This window comes from Kogia breviceps, chromosome 7 (assembly GCF_026419965.1).
Source record: "Kogia breviceps isolate mKogBre1 chromosome 7, mKogBre1 haplotype 1, whole genome shotgun sequence".
NCBI classification, from domain to species: domain Eukaryota; kingdom Metazoa; phylum Chordata; class Mammalia; order Artiodactyla; family Physeteridae; genus Kogia; species Kogia breviceps.
In genome coordinates this window covers 20,998,896-21,014,131 of record NC_081316.1, presented here as the reverse complement: position 1 = coordinate 21,014,131, position 15,236 = coordinate 20,998,896, and the positions used below count along the sequence as shown (strand labels likewise).

At 64.1% G+C, this 15,236-nt stretch overlaps 1 protein-coding gene across 2 annotated transcripts in view; it reads left to right on the top strand.

Annotated features, from left to right (window-relative positions):
- The first annotated feature begins 201 nt into the window (after nt 1-201).
- The window catches only part of KCNQ1 (potassium voltage-gated channel subfamily Q member 1), a 344,375-nt gene continuing 329,340 nt past the window's right edge, over nt 202-15,236 (top strand). For both annotated transcript variants that reach the window (XR_010841317.1, XM_059070209.2), the window contains exon 1: nt 202-581. Coding sequence is in view for 1 of the 2 variants with exons in the window: in XM_059070209.2 (XP_058926192.1) it covers nt 202-581 (380 nt within the window). In the remaining variant the exon portion in view is untranslated. The remainder of the gene's footprint in view (nt 582-15,236) is intronic.

The following is a 15,236-nucleotide window of genomic DNA, read 5'->3' as shown; positions in this document are numbered from 1 at the left end:
GTCCGGCCCGGGGGCGGGGCTCGCCAACCCCCGGGACCCGCCCGCGGCCCCCGCCCCCTCCCGGCCCCGCCCCCCACGCCCTGGCGGGGCGGGCAGCGGACCCGCGGCCCGGCTGGCAGCAGCGGCCGCCCGCACTGCGCCCCACTTCGCTGCAGCTCCTCGTGCCACCACCCGCCCGGCCCCCGCGGGCCCTGCCTGGTCATGGCCGCGGCCACCTCCCCTCCCAGGGCCGAGAGAAAGCGCTGGGCCGGGGGCCGCCTGCCGGGCGCCCGGCGGGGCAGCGCGGGCCTGCCCAAGAAGTGCCCCTTCTCCCTGGAGCTGGCCGAGGGCGGCCCGGGGGGCGGCGCGCTCTACGCGCCCATCGCCCCGCCAGGCGCCCCGGGGCCCGCGTCCCCCTCCGCGCCCGCCGCGCCCCCCGCCGCCGCCGACCTTGGCCCGCGGCCGCCGGTGAGCCTCGACCCGCGCGTCTCCATCTACAGCGCGCGCCGCCCGCTGCTCGCGCGCACTCACATCCAGGGCCGCGTCTACAACTTCCTGGAGCGCCCCACCGGCTGGAAGTGCTTCGTCTACCACTTTGCCGTGTGAGTATCGCCGGCGGCTGGGTCTGGCAGCTCCCCGCGGGGCCGGGGAGGGCGTGCGGGGAGCGCTGTCCCTGTGCCACCTGCTGCCGCCCGAACCTGCGGCTCAGACCAGCCCGAGGGAAGGAAGGGGTTAATGGGAAAAACAGAAGCAGCGGGGAGCTTGTGTGTTGAAGTTCGGGGGCGCGTGGGTCTGACCCCTTGGGGGTGGGAAGCTCCCCGCTGGCGCTGCCCGGGCGTGAGTCGGGGGAGCCAGCTGGGAGGAGTGCGCTGCCCAAGCTGGCCCGCTCCTCCCTGGAGGGACGGTCCAGGTGTTAATCCTTCCGCGGGGGGACGGGGGCAGGGGAGAGTGTTCCCTGGGCGGGGCTGGGAGGCAAGAGAGGGCAGGGCCCGGTGCCCCCGCTGGGGCAGCCACATCTCAGACCCTCCCCGGTCCAGGCGGGCCCTGTGGGGCGTCTCCTGGGCAAGCGGAGCAGGGCTGCCCCACGGGGTGGCAGGCCTCGTGGTGTAGCCTGAGGTGTCAGCATGGGCGTGGGAGTGCCCACGGCCCCACAAGAACCCAGCCAGGCTCTGGAAACCCTGGGCTGAAGCAGAGGAGCCTGGGGGGACACACAGGGTGGCGGGGAGGAGAGAGGTCGGGCCCCTGATTCCATTGGTCGATCAGAGGAAGCTGTGCGCCAGGCGAAAGCAGCGCCCTATAGGCAGCACCTGGCCCCGCTGCTTCCCAGGTGGTTCTGATGCCAGCGGCCGCTGCGCGTGCCTGCCTGGGGCAGGGCAGGGCGCTCTGTGACGGGGCCACGGGGAGCCCTCCCCCAAGCTCGCGCGGCCCTGCTTCCCCGCCTCCTGGCCGGTGGGCTCTGGGTGTGAGGCCGGCCTCTGGCCTGTGAGCCTCGGCTTGGCTGTCTCCGGGCTGACCTCGGAGCGCAGTCTCGGCAGGTGCGGCAAGGTGGGGCGCATGACCTCGGTTCCTCACCTTTGCTCCTCTGAGCGCAGGTGGTACTAGTGTTGCTGCCCTCCCTGCGGCGGGCGGGGGGGGGGGCAGGCCTTCCAGAGCAGGAGGGCAAGTGGTGGGGACAGTGTCCTCAAGCCTCTCCCCCGCCCAGTCCCTGCCTGCTGAGGTGCCAGGGGGAGCTTAGCCGTGGCCACGGCTGGTCTGTGGGAGAGCGCGGCCTGGTCTGCGGCTGCAGCGGCAGCAGCTTGTCTTGGGGTTTGGGGGGGATGTTTTGTGTGCACTGACCTGAAGGATCCTGCCCTGGTCTGACGCCAGCTGTTTGAGCGCCCAGCCAACAGCTGGCTCGTGGGTGCTGCTGTGCATGTGGGCTGCCTGCCCCCCAGCCCTCACCTGCTGGACCCCAAGCTCCTGGAGGGGGCCAGGGGTGGGACGGACCCCACAGCCGGTCCTGGAGCAGACCCTGCCCAGCCGCCTCTCTGTCCTGGAACCCTATGTGCCAGCTCTGGGCAGAGGATCGCCAGGCAGTGCGGCAGTGCCTCTTCAGCCCTAGGGCTGCCAAGGCGAGGGGCCTGCAGACACCCCACTGGCTTGCGTCCTGGGGTGGCAGGCCCGAGGGTGCGCGCGTTGCCCGGGCCCCCCGGCCGCTGCAGTGCCTTGTGGGGGGAGAAGGCTTGCCACTCCCCAGAGGACGTCTCTGCTTTTACACTTGTGTTTTCTTCCTGATTCTGATTGTTTAGCTCTCGGAAGTTGCTCAGCAGTATGCCTTGCCCAGCCTCCCCAGGAGCTGTAGGGCAGGGGTGGCTTCTGGGGACAGTAGCTACGTGGCTTCCCCTCAGGGGGGAGGAGCTGGGAATGGGGGCCCTCCAAGGGTGGCCTGGTGACCTTGGGTCAGTCTTTTCCCACTCTCGTCCCCGTCTGTAAGAGGTGTGCCGCAGTCCTCCGCTCAGGGTGGGTCTGCAGGTGGACCCTGGCTAGGCAGGGCACGTGGCTTCCCTGGGACCCGGGAAGGTGCCCCCTCACCTCCGGGAGGTTGGCAGGGCCCCAGACACTCTGAATTGGCCAGTGTCTCCAGGGGACCTGGGCTCAAGCTGGGATCGCAGGGGCAACCTGGGACTGAGTGGCCAGAGCCTGGCCGCAGCGCTGAGGAAAGGAGTGGATGGCGCCCACTCTGGCCCCGGTGTTGTTCTGAGAAGCGTCTGAGACGGTAGCAGAGAGAAAGCTCTGTCCTTGGTGAGGCAGATGGTGAAACGTGCGGGCTGATTGTTACGACCCAGGCTGAGCTCGGTTTCCGGCCTGGGAAGGATGAGCCCGGCCTTGAAGGGCTGGGGCCTGGGTGGGTGTGGGAGCCGCTGTCCTGCGGGCCCTGCAGGGCTGGGCACACTCTCCCAGGCGCAGCTGGGGAAGCAGGCCAGGATATCCTGTCCCCCTCCTGGTCGGGGAACCCCTGCTCTGGCCAAGAGGAGAGCGGCCCTTCCTGTGCGCGGCCGCCTGTCCCGTCTGCCGGGGTCAGGGGGCGGGAGGCTGCCCCCCCGCCCGGCACTGCCCCTGGCCCCCGGTCCTCATCTGAGGCTCTTCACATCCCCACCGTGCGGCGGCTCCCACTCTGGCTGAGGGCGAGGGAGGCCTGGCCTCCATGCTGATGGGCCTTGGCTGAGGTTGTCTGGTTGGGGAGATGCCTGGACTGGAGTGGGGCCCGGCGGCCCCATAGCAGCCCTCCCTGGCCGCTGGGCTGGGCCTCCACAGCCTCCGTCTGTAGAGACCAGGATGGAGGCTGCTCCCAGCTTCCGCGTCCCTCCTGCCAGGCAGGGGGCTTCCAGTCACAGGAGCCCGGAGGAGCCCCCTCCTCTCTCCTTCTCCCTCTCTTTTCTCTCCCCCTCCTCCCCCCGACCTCTCGGAGCCACAGGGTGACACGTGCAGACTCCTGTCTTCTTCTAGCTGCTCCCACCCACGCAGCCTGGGAGAAGCCCCTGTGCCTCAGTTTCCTCATACGGGGACAGGTGCCCCTCGCCCCCTCCGTCAGCATCCCCGCTGGTTGGGAGAAGCTTGGAGATTGTGGGGGGCTAAGGGGAGGTTTGGGGGAGGGCCCAGGAGTGCGTCCTGTCCCTGCCCTCCCGCCACCCTGCCTTTCCCAGGTTCCCGAGGACTTTCCGGTGGCTTTGGCGGCACCTTCAGAGCGGATGTTAATAATTGATGGCACTGGCAGCGTTCCCTGGCGGTTTGTTGGGCCGAGCCCGCCCGCCTTTCTGAAAGTGGAGGCCAGTTCCCCGGGCGCATCCCCCGACCCTGCCCCCTGGTGCCCGTCCCACCCCAGGCAGACCTGCCGAGAAGGGGAGCTGGTCAGGGAGGGCGGAGGGCAGGGGCGGAGGGGGACAGGCTCTCTGGTCTCCCCACCATCCCCTTTGAGACGCCTCCAAGGAGTTCTTAGCGCCCAGTTCGCAGTAAAGCTGGGGGAATTCCTGCTGATGCTTTCCCCTGTGTCACCTTCTCCAGGGCCTGGTCCTCTGGTCTCCCCCTGGCTGTCTAGAGACCCCTCACTGCCACCCCAGACCCAGCCCACTGTTTCTGGACCCGCTGCCCTCTATATGTTGAGCGCCTCATCGTGGTCTGACACTAGTTGGGGGACCACAGGTGTCCCTTATGCCGGGGCCACCAGCTGGGGAGGAGGGGGCCCGGGAGAGACCTTGAGGCTCCAAGGGAGGTGGTGGGAGGGGAGGGAAGGTCCAGGGGGTGGGAGCCCCTGGGCTGGAAGGCACGCCCAGCGAGCGCCGAGGTCTGGGGCCTGGAGGCCGCCTGGCGCAGGATGCGGAGTGGGCCAGGCTGTGTGGGAGCTCGGCCCTGGGCGGCGTCCAGGCTTCGTGCCCCAGCGTTGCGCCGTGGCTGGGCCACCTCCCTGAGTCCGCATCCCCTCCTCTGTGGCAGGCTTGGTGAGTGTGGCACCTGCCGGCAGCCTTGCTCAGGTGGGAGGGATTGCTCGCCCGTGCCTGGTTCTGAATCGTCGGCTCCCCTTGGGCTTGGTGCCCACGGCCTCCGCTTGCACCTGTGGGGGTACCCAGGGCCGGAGGGGTGGGAGGGGCCCATTTGCACTCGCAGTCCCCACGCCCTGGGACCTTCCTGCAGCAGGGTCTCGTGGGGCTGGGGCGGGGGCTTTGTCCCGGGGAGGCAGACGCTGGAGCAGCCGAGGCCGGCCTGGAGCACCGCGCCCACCGGGGGGGTCCCGGCTCCACCCGGGGTGTCCGATTCTCAAGGTGTCAGGGGCTCGGGATCGTCCTCCTCCTGCAAAAGCCGGTTCCCAGGCTGACTCTTCTGGCGTGAATGGGGCTTTGCAGGCCAGTGTGTCCTGGGGATGCCGCTGAGAGGCAGGTGTGTCCGGCAGGTCAGGAGCCCGGGTCCTGGTTTCTCACCAGTTCCTGGTGCTGTGCGCTGAGTGGGGTGGCGCTCCTGATGGGGGCCCTGGGCTGAGCCCTCCCTGCCTCCTGGTCTGGGCCGTGGACCCCGGTAAACTTTGAGGCCCTTCTCAGACCGATGTTCTAAACCAGCTTTCAGCTCGCGTGGCATTTCTCGGGCTCAAGGCCCTGTCCACGGGTGAGGTGGACGGGCTGGGACGGTGTCAGGTGTGGCTCCTGTGAGGTGGAGATGGTGTCCAAGGACGCCAGTGTGCGGGGAGAAGGTGCTGGGCCTGGAGGAGCGGGGGCCGCGAACCCGAAGCCAGACGAGGGGTGCGGTTGCTGCCGGGAAACACCACGGACGCTCACGTGTGCTGGTTGGTGCCTGGGCTCTGCTGCTGCGGGGAGAAGGAGGAGGAGCTCCGTCATCTGGACCCTTCACCTCGGACTCTGCGGATCCAGGCCTGGATGCAGGGTCCAGCGGGCCGGCTTCACTCTCCCTGGGGAGGCACCTTGGAGCAAGGGGCAGAGCTTGGAGCAGGTTGGGTGACTGTCTGCACTCTGTCCTGGAGGGCAGAGAGGGCCATTGAGTTTCCCTCCAGAGGTTCCCCGAGTGCTGGGACAGCCCCACGTCTCACGGAAGGCGGGGTGGTGGTTGGCAAGGGGTGGGGCTCCAGCTCTGCTGTCGGGCAGGATGACCCCCTGTGACGCCACGTGCCATTTTTACGCACGGCTTCTGACAGTGTGATGGGACTTGGCCTCGCGATGGTTTGTCTTCTGCTTCCTGGCCAGGTGACCCCAGGTCCCTTCTCTGAGCCCACGTGGGCACTAACTGGGGTGAGGGTGCTGGGGCAGAGGGGCAGCCTGGCTCTCCCCCAGGCCCTGGTGGAAGACGGAGAGGGACGGGCCGGTGCTGTGTGCAAATCCTAGGCCCAGAGAGGGGAGGTGACGTGCACATGGCCACACAGCTGGGCATATGCTCCAGGCTGCCTGCCTCTGAAGCCCGTCGCTTCTTCCGATGGTGGGGCCAGAATCCGGGTAGGCCTGATGGCGCCTTGTTCACGTGACTCCCTCCCACCCTGGGCAGGGGTTGTAGTGCTGACCCTGGGGTGGCTTGGCCACGTGAGGAGTGGATGCCACCATTTGTCGGGGGAGGGGAAGGGAGGAGGAAGCTGCCTCCCGAGGGCAGTACGTGAGCCCAGAGAGGGCGTCCCTGGATGTGTCAGCATGGCTGGGGCACTGGCTCTCCACTCTTGGTGCTGCTACCCTGTGGGTGGGTGACTAGCCTTTGGAGGCCTTTGATCTGGCTGCTTTAGGCTTCTGCCCTAAAGCCCTGCTGCCAGAACCACAGGCTGAGGCTCAGCTCGGAGACCTCCTCCTCCAGGAAGCCTTCCCGTTTTGCCCCAGGCAGAGCCATGCCTTCTCTCTTTGCCACCCCCTTGACCTGGCGCTCGGAGCCCCCATGGTGGCTCAGTCACTCTGGTGCTTTGTGGGGTACTAGTGTGTGCTGGTCTCAGCGCTCTCGGGCGTTAGAGGGTCCGAGTGGGTGGGCAGGGCCATCCTGTACCTAGCAGGGATAGGCGCTCGGGACAGGGTCACCTGGTGTCCGGCCTTGGTAGCCCAGGGCACCCCCCCCACCCGCCCCGAGCTTGGGCCGTGGCAGTCAGCCCGCTGCCCAGCAGCTCCGAGCCCCACAGGCAGGCTGGGCCTGATGACATCGTCTGTGGGTATTTTTATCCAGTGACATTCCCGAGCTTGGGCGGCGGGTGAGCTCAGAAAGTGGTGGGGGCAGAGGTCGCTGGGCCCCTCCCATGGCTACGGGAGAGTGCTGTAGGCCCCTGTGTGTTTGAGGGCGGGGGCTTTTCGGAGCCCTTTCCCCCAGAACTTCTCCGTCTTCCCAGTAGCCCCGGCCGGGGTCGGGGGGGCAGATCCTCACTGCCCGGGTGAAGAACCTGCGAAGGGAGTGTGTCCTGAGGAGGTGCCTGAACCCCCGTGCAGAGCACGGTCCCCACTGAAGGATGGGTGCGTGGTCCAGGGAGGTGGCACTGCCTTTGCCTGTGATGGGCTCTGAGCACAGGAGGACCGAGCCGTGGTCCCAGCTGCTCTGTGGGGGATGTTGGCTCCGCCCATCAGAGCAGGACTCTCCAAACACCCCCCCACCACCACCGATCTGCAGGTGCCGTTCCGCCTTGCAGGGGTGGGGGCAGCGGATGCCAGGGCCACCCCGTGCACTTGGGCTCTGGGCCTGCTCCCCACTCCCCTTCTCTACTCAGTGACTTGTGCGTGGGGAAGCAGGCCCAGCCACTTGGCTCGTGCCACCCCCGGAAAGCTGCTCCGCTTCTTCCTGGATATCTTACAATGCTGATGTTCCCGGCGTCGTGCCTGGTGTTTGCCCACTGGCCCTTACCGTCCCTGTTTCCGCCCCCCCCCACCCCGCACGGGCTCCCTCCGCTGCATCCATGAAGCGCCCGACGGCAGCCCCCTTCAAACCTCCCGAGATGCTGGCCTCATGCCTGCCTCTCATCTCGGGCACCCTCCCGGCTGCGCCCGTCCACCGGGTGCCAGTTCACTGGGGAGCAGGGGCTGTGGGCGTCCCCCTGTGCCTCTCAAGGGTGGACTTTCTTCTCTGCCCCCTCTCAAAGCCATGCCCTCAGCCGGTTCCTCCACATTTTCCTGCCGAATTTGCTGCGAGTGCCATGCAGAGATCTAGAGAAAGTCAGAAAAAGGAGCCGGGAGTCCCCACCCTGCCCCCGAGTCCGTTCAGCCCTGGAACGCTTCTCCGTGTGGAGATGCCCGGCCACGCTGAGACCCCCACTTCACCCCACCCCGGTCTGGGCCAGGCGCTGCCTCCTTCACTGCCAGGCTGATCGTAACCCATCCATCTGGGAGGGGCCCGCAGGACGAGCCCTGACCCAGAGGGACAGGCCCCTGCCTCCCAGAGGGTCCCACCCGGCAGAGGGCAGCTGGGGGTCCCCGGGGCACCCAGAAGAGCTTCAGGTGGTGCCTGAGCAGCCCCAGAACCACGTGCTTGGAACGTGTCAGCCTGATGGGTCACGTGGTTTGGATTTCTGTTCCAAGACATCTGCAGCTGGTCTCTCTCAAAAGTCGCATCCGCGTTCTTGGCTGGGACGGCTCAAAATGTTAGAAAACCCAGCTTGGGTAGTAAAAGCACTGTGGTACTGGCATGTGGACAAGCAATAGAACAGAATAAAAAATCCACATAGAGACTCAATTGTGAATGAATGTTTAGCCAAAAATATAGGCAGCATCTTCAACCAATGGGGAAACGTTGGGGGGTTTCTCATAGGTGATGCTTCAGGAAGAACGGGTGAGGCTGGATCTGCTCCTTGCATTGCACCCTGGGATGGGCCCCAGGTGGTCGGAAAACCACTCAGGTACCGCAAGGAGACTCGGGGGACCCTCTACAGAGCGAGGGTGAGGGTGGGGGGGCTTCTCTGTGACTCAAAAGCCAGTGCATTAAGGAAGAGGCTGTATGAGAAAGAAGTGGTTTTTGCATGATACCACCACCTGGTGAGCAGTAAAGAGACCGGGGAAAATCCGGGGCAGAGGCTGTGGCACATGCGCCGGGTTAATAGCTCTGAGATAGGAAGCGTTTCTGAAAATAGAGAAGAAAAATCCCAGTGACCCCACAGAAGACAAGCAAGAGAGGTGAGCAGAGAGTTCCCAGGAAAAGTGGCTGGTGAGGTAGTCCTTAAACGTGTGAGAAGATGCCGACCCACTCCCTGTCGGAGACGCACAGACACGGGTTTCGCTGAGGTCCCACCAGGCTGGCAGAAATCCAGAAGCCTTTATAGGCATATGTAGCTGGCGGCCGCCGAGGCTCTGGGGAAGCAGCGGTCGTGTTGCTGGAGGGTCTGCAAAATGGTAGAATCCGTGGGGAGCAGCATTTGGCAACATCTGGCACAGTTAGGCATGCCCGTACCCTCGGGCCCAGCAATCCCACTTCCGGGGACCTATCTTGAAGAGATCGGCAAAAAAAAAAAAGGAAAGTACACCTGTGCAAGGCTGATTGTTAAAGCGTTCTTTGTAAAAGCGCAAGATGGAGAACTCAGATGCCAGCCTGGAGGAAGCAGGTTGGATCTGCTGCGTGCAGAATATTGTGCAGGTGTGGGAAAGGGCCAGTGCAGTCTTCATGTGCTTTTGTGGAGTGATTACAAGGAAATATTTTTACGTGGAAATAAAAACCCACCACACACACACACCATGGATAAAAGTATAACAAGCTGCTGCTCCTGTAATAAAAGGGTACGCCAATATAGATATACTTACTTTATATTAAGAAACAAAAGCAGTGAAAGGATAAACCGAAACATAAAAAGTTACCTCTGGGTAGGGGGACATGACAGAACCCAAACGTCTCTGAGGATGTGTAGATTGCTTTATAGATGTGAGTTTGGAAGCTTGTAAATGGTTCCCATAGCTTTTTTTTTTTTTTTTTTTTTTTTTTTTTTAGGTACGCAGGCCTCTCACCGTCGTGGCCTCTCCCGTTGCGGAGCACAGGCTCCGGACGTGCAGGCTCAGCGGCCATGGCTCATGGGCCCAGCCGCTCCGCGGCACATGGGATCCTCCCAGACTGGGGCGCGAACCCGTGTCCCCCGCATCGGCAGGCGGACTCTCAACCACTGCGCCACCAGGGAAGCCCAGTTCCCATAACTTTAAATATTAAAGCAACTCCTGATCCCGTAAATCCCTAAATAAATCTTAACGAGAAAAAGAAGTCCTTCAAAATCGAAATGAAACAGACGACCTTAAGTTTGCACTGGGGTGGAATAATCCCCAGAGAGATCTTATCTCGGGGGACCTGTTGCTGGCGGGCTCAGAGCGGATGGAGCTGGGGGTGTGCGTGTGCGCTGGTTTTAGTCATGGTGTCAACGGTCGTGGTGGTGTTTGTTTTATTATTCTAAGGCCCTTGCATGGGAATCATGGGGTGAGGCTACTGAGGAATTCTGTTGGTGTTGCTGAGAGCTGGGGTGTTGAGCACAGAACAGAGCCGATGAAATTTAGGTGATGCTGAGCAAAACCCTCCAGCCCTCATTTGGTGAGAAGCATCAGCATGTGTTCACGATGATTTTGTTTAAAAACTGCTTCTCGGGGCTTCCCTGGTGACGCAGTGGTTGGGAGTCCGCCTGCCGATGTGGGGGACACGAGTTCGTGCCCCGGTCCGGGAGGATCCCACATGCCGCGGAGCGGCTGGGCCCGTGAGCCGTGGCCGCTGGGCCTGCGCATCCGGAGCCTGGGCTCCGCAACGGGAGAGGCCAGAGAGGTGAGAGGCCCGCGTACCGCAAAAAAAAACCCCAAAAACCAAAAAACCAAAAAAACAGCTGCTTCTCTGTTTACACGAAAGGGCGAGAAAGAAGGGCTGGCTTGTTGCTATGAGCATCCCTGGCCTCCAGGTTTGGCCCCCAGGTGCCCTTTCCCCAGAGGGAAACCAGGGGTCCCAGAGAAACGTCTGTATCCGGGTCTGGGGCAGGAAACGTACAAGCTGAGCCTGGACCATCGCGCCGCATGGGAAAGCGGGAAGCTGCGTCAAGGCCCCCGGGGCCACGTCTCAAGGACTTGGAGTCACAGCTGAAGGACGTGTCCACTGGCTGCATCGCGATAAGTCGAGAGTCAGGCCCTCCTCAGTGGATTGATGGCCTCACGAGGAGCTTAAATCCCAGGCTGCACCCTGCATCCGTTTGTGGGACAAACCAGCAGCCGCCTTTGGAGGATAATAGGGAGGCCTCTGGTTATTTTGAACCTCAGCAAGTAAAGGGAAAAGACACAGCCCGGGTCCTGCTTCCCCACATGCAGCTGCACCTCAGGGAAACCACACAGCCGGTGAGGTCCTGCCTCTTTGGGATCCTGGCTGATGCCTGACTAGGCGACTCTGGGGCTAAAGCATCACCGTGGCCCTCTGCTGGGGTCGTGGGTTCGGCTGTGAGTCTCACGGCTGCTGAGGTCTCCAAAGCGGAGAGGGCCAGACACCCTGCGCCTCTGGAATGTTTTGCACAGAGACCATAATAAATCAGTTACTTGCAGACTCATATCAAACCCCTATCAGTGGGTGGCAGTGAAAGGGCTCCCCCTGACTCTGCATGATGGTGAGTTGTATAATGACTTCATTATATATTACAGTGTAACAATAATAGAAATAAAGTGCACGGTAGCTTGAATCATCCTGAAAACACCTCCCCCCTGCCACCCCCAGGTCCTGGACAAATTGTCTTTCATGAAACCGGTCCCTGGTGGCAAAAAGTTTGGGGACCGCTGACCTACAGGACAAGAGGCCTGATTTCTTCAATGAATAAATGAGCAAGAGAAAAAAAAAAAAAGAGGGTGTGGGAACATGTAGATTGAAAGAGTCCATAAGAAGCATTTAGGGATCTGTTGTGACATGACCTTAGGTCGTGATTCAACACGTTGAAAAAGCCTTGTTTGCCGTCACCTAGTTCAGGGACATGTGCCTTTTTGCCACGAGTGTTGCTGGCCTGTGGCTGTGCCGTCCTGATGTTTCATCCACAGGGTCTGAGTGGTTCCTTCCCTTTCCAGGCAGGGACAGAGACTTCAGGGGTCCCAGGGGCTGTGGAGCAGCCTGGTTAGACCCAGCTCCCTGACTCACCGAGGCCCATTGGCCATAAGATGGGGGACGGAGGAGATAGGAGGTCCTGCCCCTGCAGTTGGGGGGAGGGCCATCTCTCTCAGAGGAGCGCTTGCTCCCAGGCATGGGGTGTTCTGGTTTCTTGTTTGGGGTCCTTGTCATCCTTGTCCACTGGCTGGGCTGAGGCCCTGAGCCCCTTGCTGTGGACGGGAACCCTGCTGTCGGAGGGAGGCCCCGTTCCTCCGTGGTGCTTCCCAGCCCCTGACTCTAAGCTTCCCAAGTCTCAGGAATTTGAGGCCTGTGGTTGCTGTGGAATAAGGGGAGGGTCTGGGACCCCTGGGCCAGCGCATGGCACAGTGTAGAGTAGGTGCCCCCGAGGGATGGGTGGGTGGGTGGGTGGATGGACAGACAGATGTAGAGATGGATGGTGGATGGACACGTGGAATGATGGATGGATGGCTATGTGGGTGGATGGGTGGACAGGTGGCTGGATGGCTCCACGCTGGCCCCAGCACCCACCAGGTATACCGGTCAGCTACCTGCTGTCCCGAGAGGGGCGTTCTGGACATGGTCCGTAGGCGGTGTGGCTTTGGCCACACTTGTCCCCAGTGTGGTTGGGTGGACCGGCTGTCAGGCCAACCTAGCCAAAGCCCAGGACCTAGAAAGTGGCAGAGTGTCTCTGGCGGGGAGACCTAGCCCTGCCGTCTTTCTGGGGTTCCCAGACCCCAAGTCTGTCTCTGTGGGCATTGGTTTGGGAAGCCATGGGAGCCGTCTGTGGCCTGGATTCTGGGTAAATGGGGGTGTGGGTGGGTCGCCGTGCTGTCCCCGGGGCTGCCCGGCTGCCGTGCGTGAAGCGGACGTGAGCACGGCTGGCCGGCGGGGCCAGGGCCCGGGCTGCGCTCTCTGGGGCTGAGTCTCAGCTCGCCTCCTAGTCTCGTCGTGGACCGTGCACCGGCCCTGCGGGCTCCCGGGGAAGGCCTCAGTTTCTGGGACGTGCACACTCCAGTTGGGGTGGCAGCCCTCACGGCCTGCCCCCCCACATCTCCTGGAGACCCCACCGTCACCGCACGTGGCCGTCCTGTGGGTGCTTCCTGCTCGCCTCCCATGTGCCCCGGCGGTAGGGTGACCTCACTGAGAATCAGCTCGGGGAGGCCGGGCGGTGGTGAGGGACCTGGTGGGGCTGGCGGGAGGCCGGGAGTCCAGGTCTCTGCCGAGCGCGGCCAGCAGCCGTGTGGGGTCCTAGGGGCGAGGGTCCCAGCCTGGTTTGAGACCCTCGAGCTGCTGAGTGGGGGGGAGGGGGAGGGAGGGAGGAAGGTGAGGAGGGAGGGGGGAGGGTGAGGGTGAGGGTGAGGAGGGAGGGGGTCAGGGCAGATTCCAGGAGGCCCCAGTTTGCGTGTGATCAGAGCGGGGAGTCCCGACACATGGCTCTGCTCCTGGCCTGTCCCTGACCTGCCATGCGCCCTGGGGTGACCCCCTGTGTCCCTGGAGAGGTCCGTCCCTACCCCACCGGGCCGAGGATAAAACAGGAGATGGGGCGGGTGAGAAGCCCCCAGAGGTGGAGGCCGCTTTCTGCCCTCCCCATCCGGCCCCCTGGATCAGGGCCCAAGGTCCCGCGTGCAGCTTGGCGGGGGCGTGGGCACCTCCCGGGCAGCACTGGAATGTTCTGGCTGCCCTTGGCACGAGGGGGATGGGCGAGGCTGGGGGCTCTGCGGGCCTGGCTGGCCTCGTCCCCAGGATAGGCCCCACCTCCGTGCTCTTATCAAGGTCTCTGGCGGACGGCCCGCCACCTCCGAGTCACGCCGCCCCGGGGTGTCCGTGGGCCTTTCCAGCCTCTTTGGGCAGGCGGTCCTTTGGGGCGGGCTCTCCGTGCCCTGTGATGGGGTGACTGGGTGCTTGCTCAGGGAGAGTGGAGACCGTGGGGCTGAGGTCTGAGACAGGTTTGGAGGACTCGAGGCTCCGAGCAGAAGCCTCCCGCTTCCCGAGACCCCAGGAGCTCGCCAGGGAGGGCATCAGCCCCGCGGCAGCTGGCCGGGCCCCTGGCTGCGCCCAGCCACTCCAGGGTCCATCCCCACGGGACCACCTCCCCAGGAATTGCTCGGCAAACTCACCACGGGGAAGGTGGGAGCCAGCCCCCGGGGGCTGCTCGTTGGGCGTGGGGTTTGGTTTAACAAAAGGGGGCTCAGGACAGAGGGCCCTGTCTTTCCAGCAGGCAGCGCTGTTGAAAGGATGGCACGAGACAGAGCAGGGTCAGGACGCTGGGGGACACTTTGGGACGAGTACAGCCTGGACGGGGTGTGACAGGAAGGCAGTGGCCCCTGGCAGCAGACGGCAGGCCGCGCACTCACGCAAGGCCATACAGGTGGGGGACGGTCTGAAAGTGGACGCCGAGGGGTTCCTGGTGGTCACCCCTGGGTGTGGGTTCTGGGTTGCAGTTTTTAAACTTTTGCTTCTCTGAATTTTCTACTTTGAAAATACCGGTCGTTTAAGAAAATAATAAAGCGTCATTTTTACTAAGATAAGCCGCAAGCACACCCCAGGAGGGTCCTGGGGCCCTTGGTCCCTCCTGCGGCTGAGAATCCATCCTCAGTGGGTATGGCGCCGGGGGGGAGTCACGGGGGCGCGTGCCCGGCGGGGTCTGGCACTGCCTCCACATCGGGCCGGGACAGGCCTGGCTCTCAGGTCCTGCCCTTGGGGAGACAGCGGGGTGGGAGTTGCCAGGATGGGCAGGGCTGCTGTGTAGGGGACCCCAGCTTCTCTCACGAGATCATGATTGCACGGCCCATGTCGGGGTCCCAGTCGGCCCAGGCCTGGGGTGACCTGGAGGGCAGACCTCGGTGGGGTCCTGCCCAGAGACAGAAGGAGCCAGCTGTCGGGGCAGAAGTCCCTTCAGAGGCCTCAGGCCTGGGGAAGGAAGGGCATCCCTGGGACCTGGACAGCAGTCTCACAGCGCCGCCGTGGCCCCGACCCACGTGCCCAGCCCGGGAACCCGGCTGCCCATCCAGGAGGGAGGCCCAAGGCCCTTGCTGCAGCCGCAGCCCTTGGGGCAGTTCCCTGTGACGGCAGCCGGCTGCCCTCTGCCTAGCCACGTGGCCTGAGACCGCTGATTCCGCCATGGCCAGGCCAGCCGTGGGGTCTGAGTCGGAGGGAATCACACCCACCAGGGCGGGGGCAGCTGATGGCCCCGCAGCTTGTCAAAGTGGATGGAGGCCCCGAGGGGACAGACACAGGGTCACATCATTGGTGGGGGGCAGGGCTGGTGTCGGACCCCATCCCGGGACTGTCCCTTGCTTCCTGAGCTGCTCTGCGCCACCCCCAACCTGTGCTGGCTGCTCACCCCAGGGATTCTGCCCTGGGGGGCGGGGGGCCTGCTGGGTGTCGGTGTGGCCGCTCGGGGCTGCTTTGCCTGCTGGTGGCCGGAGCAGCCGTCCTCCTTCCTGGATGTCCCCGGGGTGTCTGGGCCTGAGTCAAGGATGCAGGCCCGGGCCTGGTGCTGTGCGCAGCGTGGCCCAGCCTGACGGGGCCGGCTGGCCTTGGTTCTCTGCCTTGCACCGTCGCCGCGCTGCTCCTGGGACACTCCCGGCCAGGAGCTTCTGGGGTGGGGGGCTTGAAGGGGTGGCCTCCGGTGACCCTGCAGCCCGACGCTTGCTTTGTGGGACAGGGCGTGTGCCGTTGGGCCCCGAGCCTGGGCAGCCCCCCGGGGGACAGGCTGGCCTGTCTGCCCA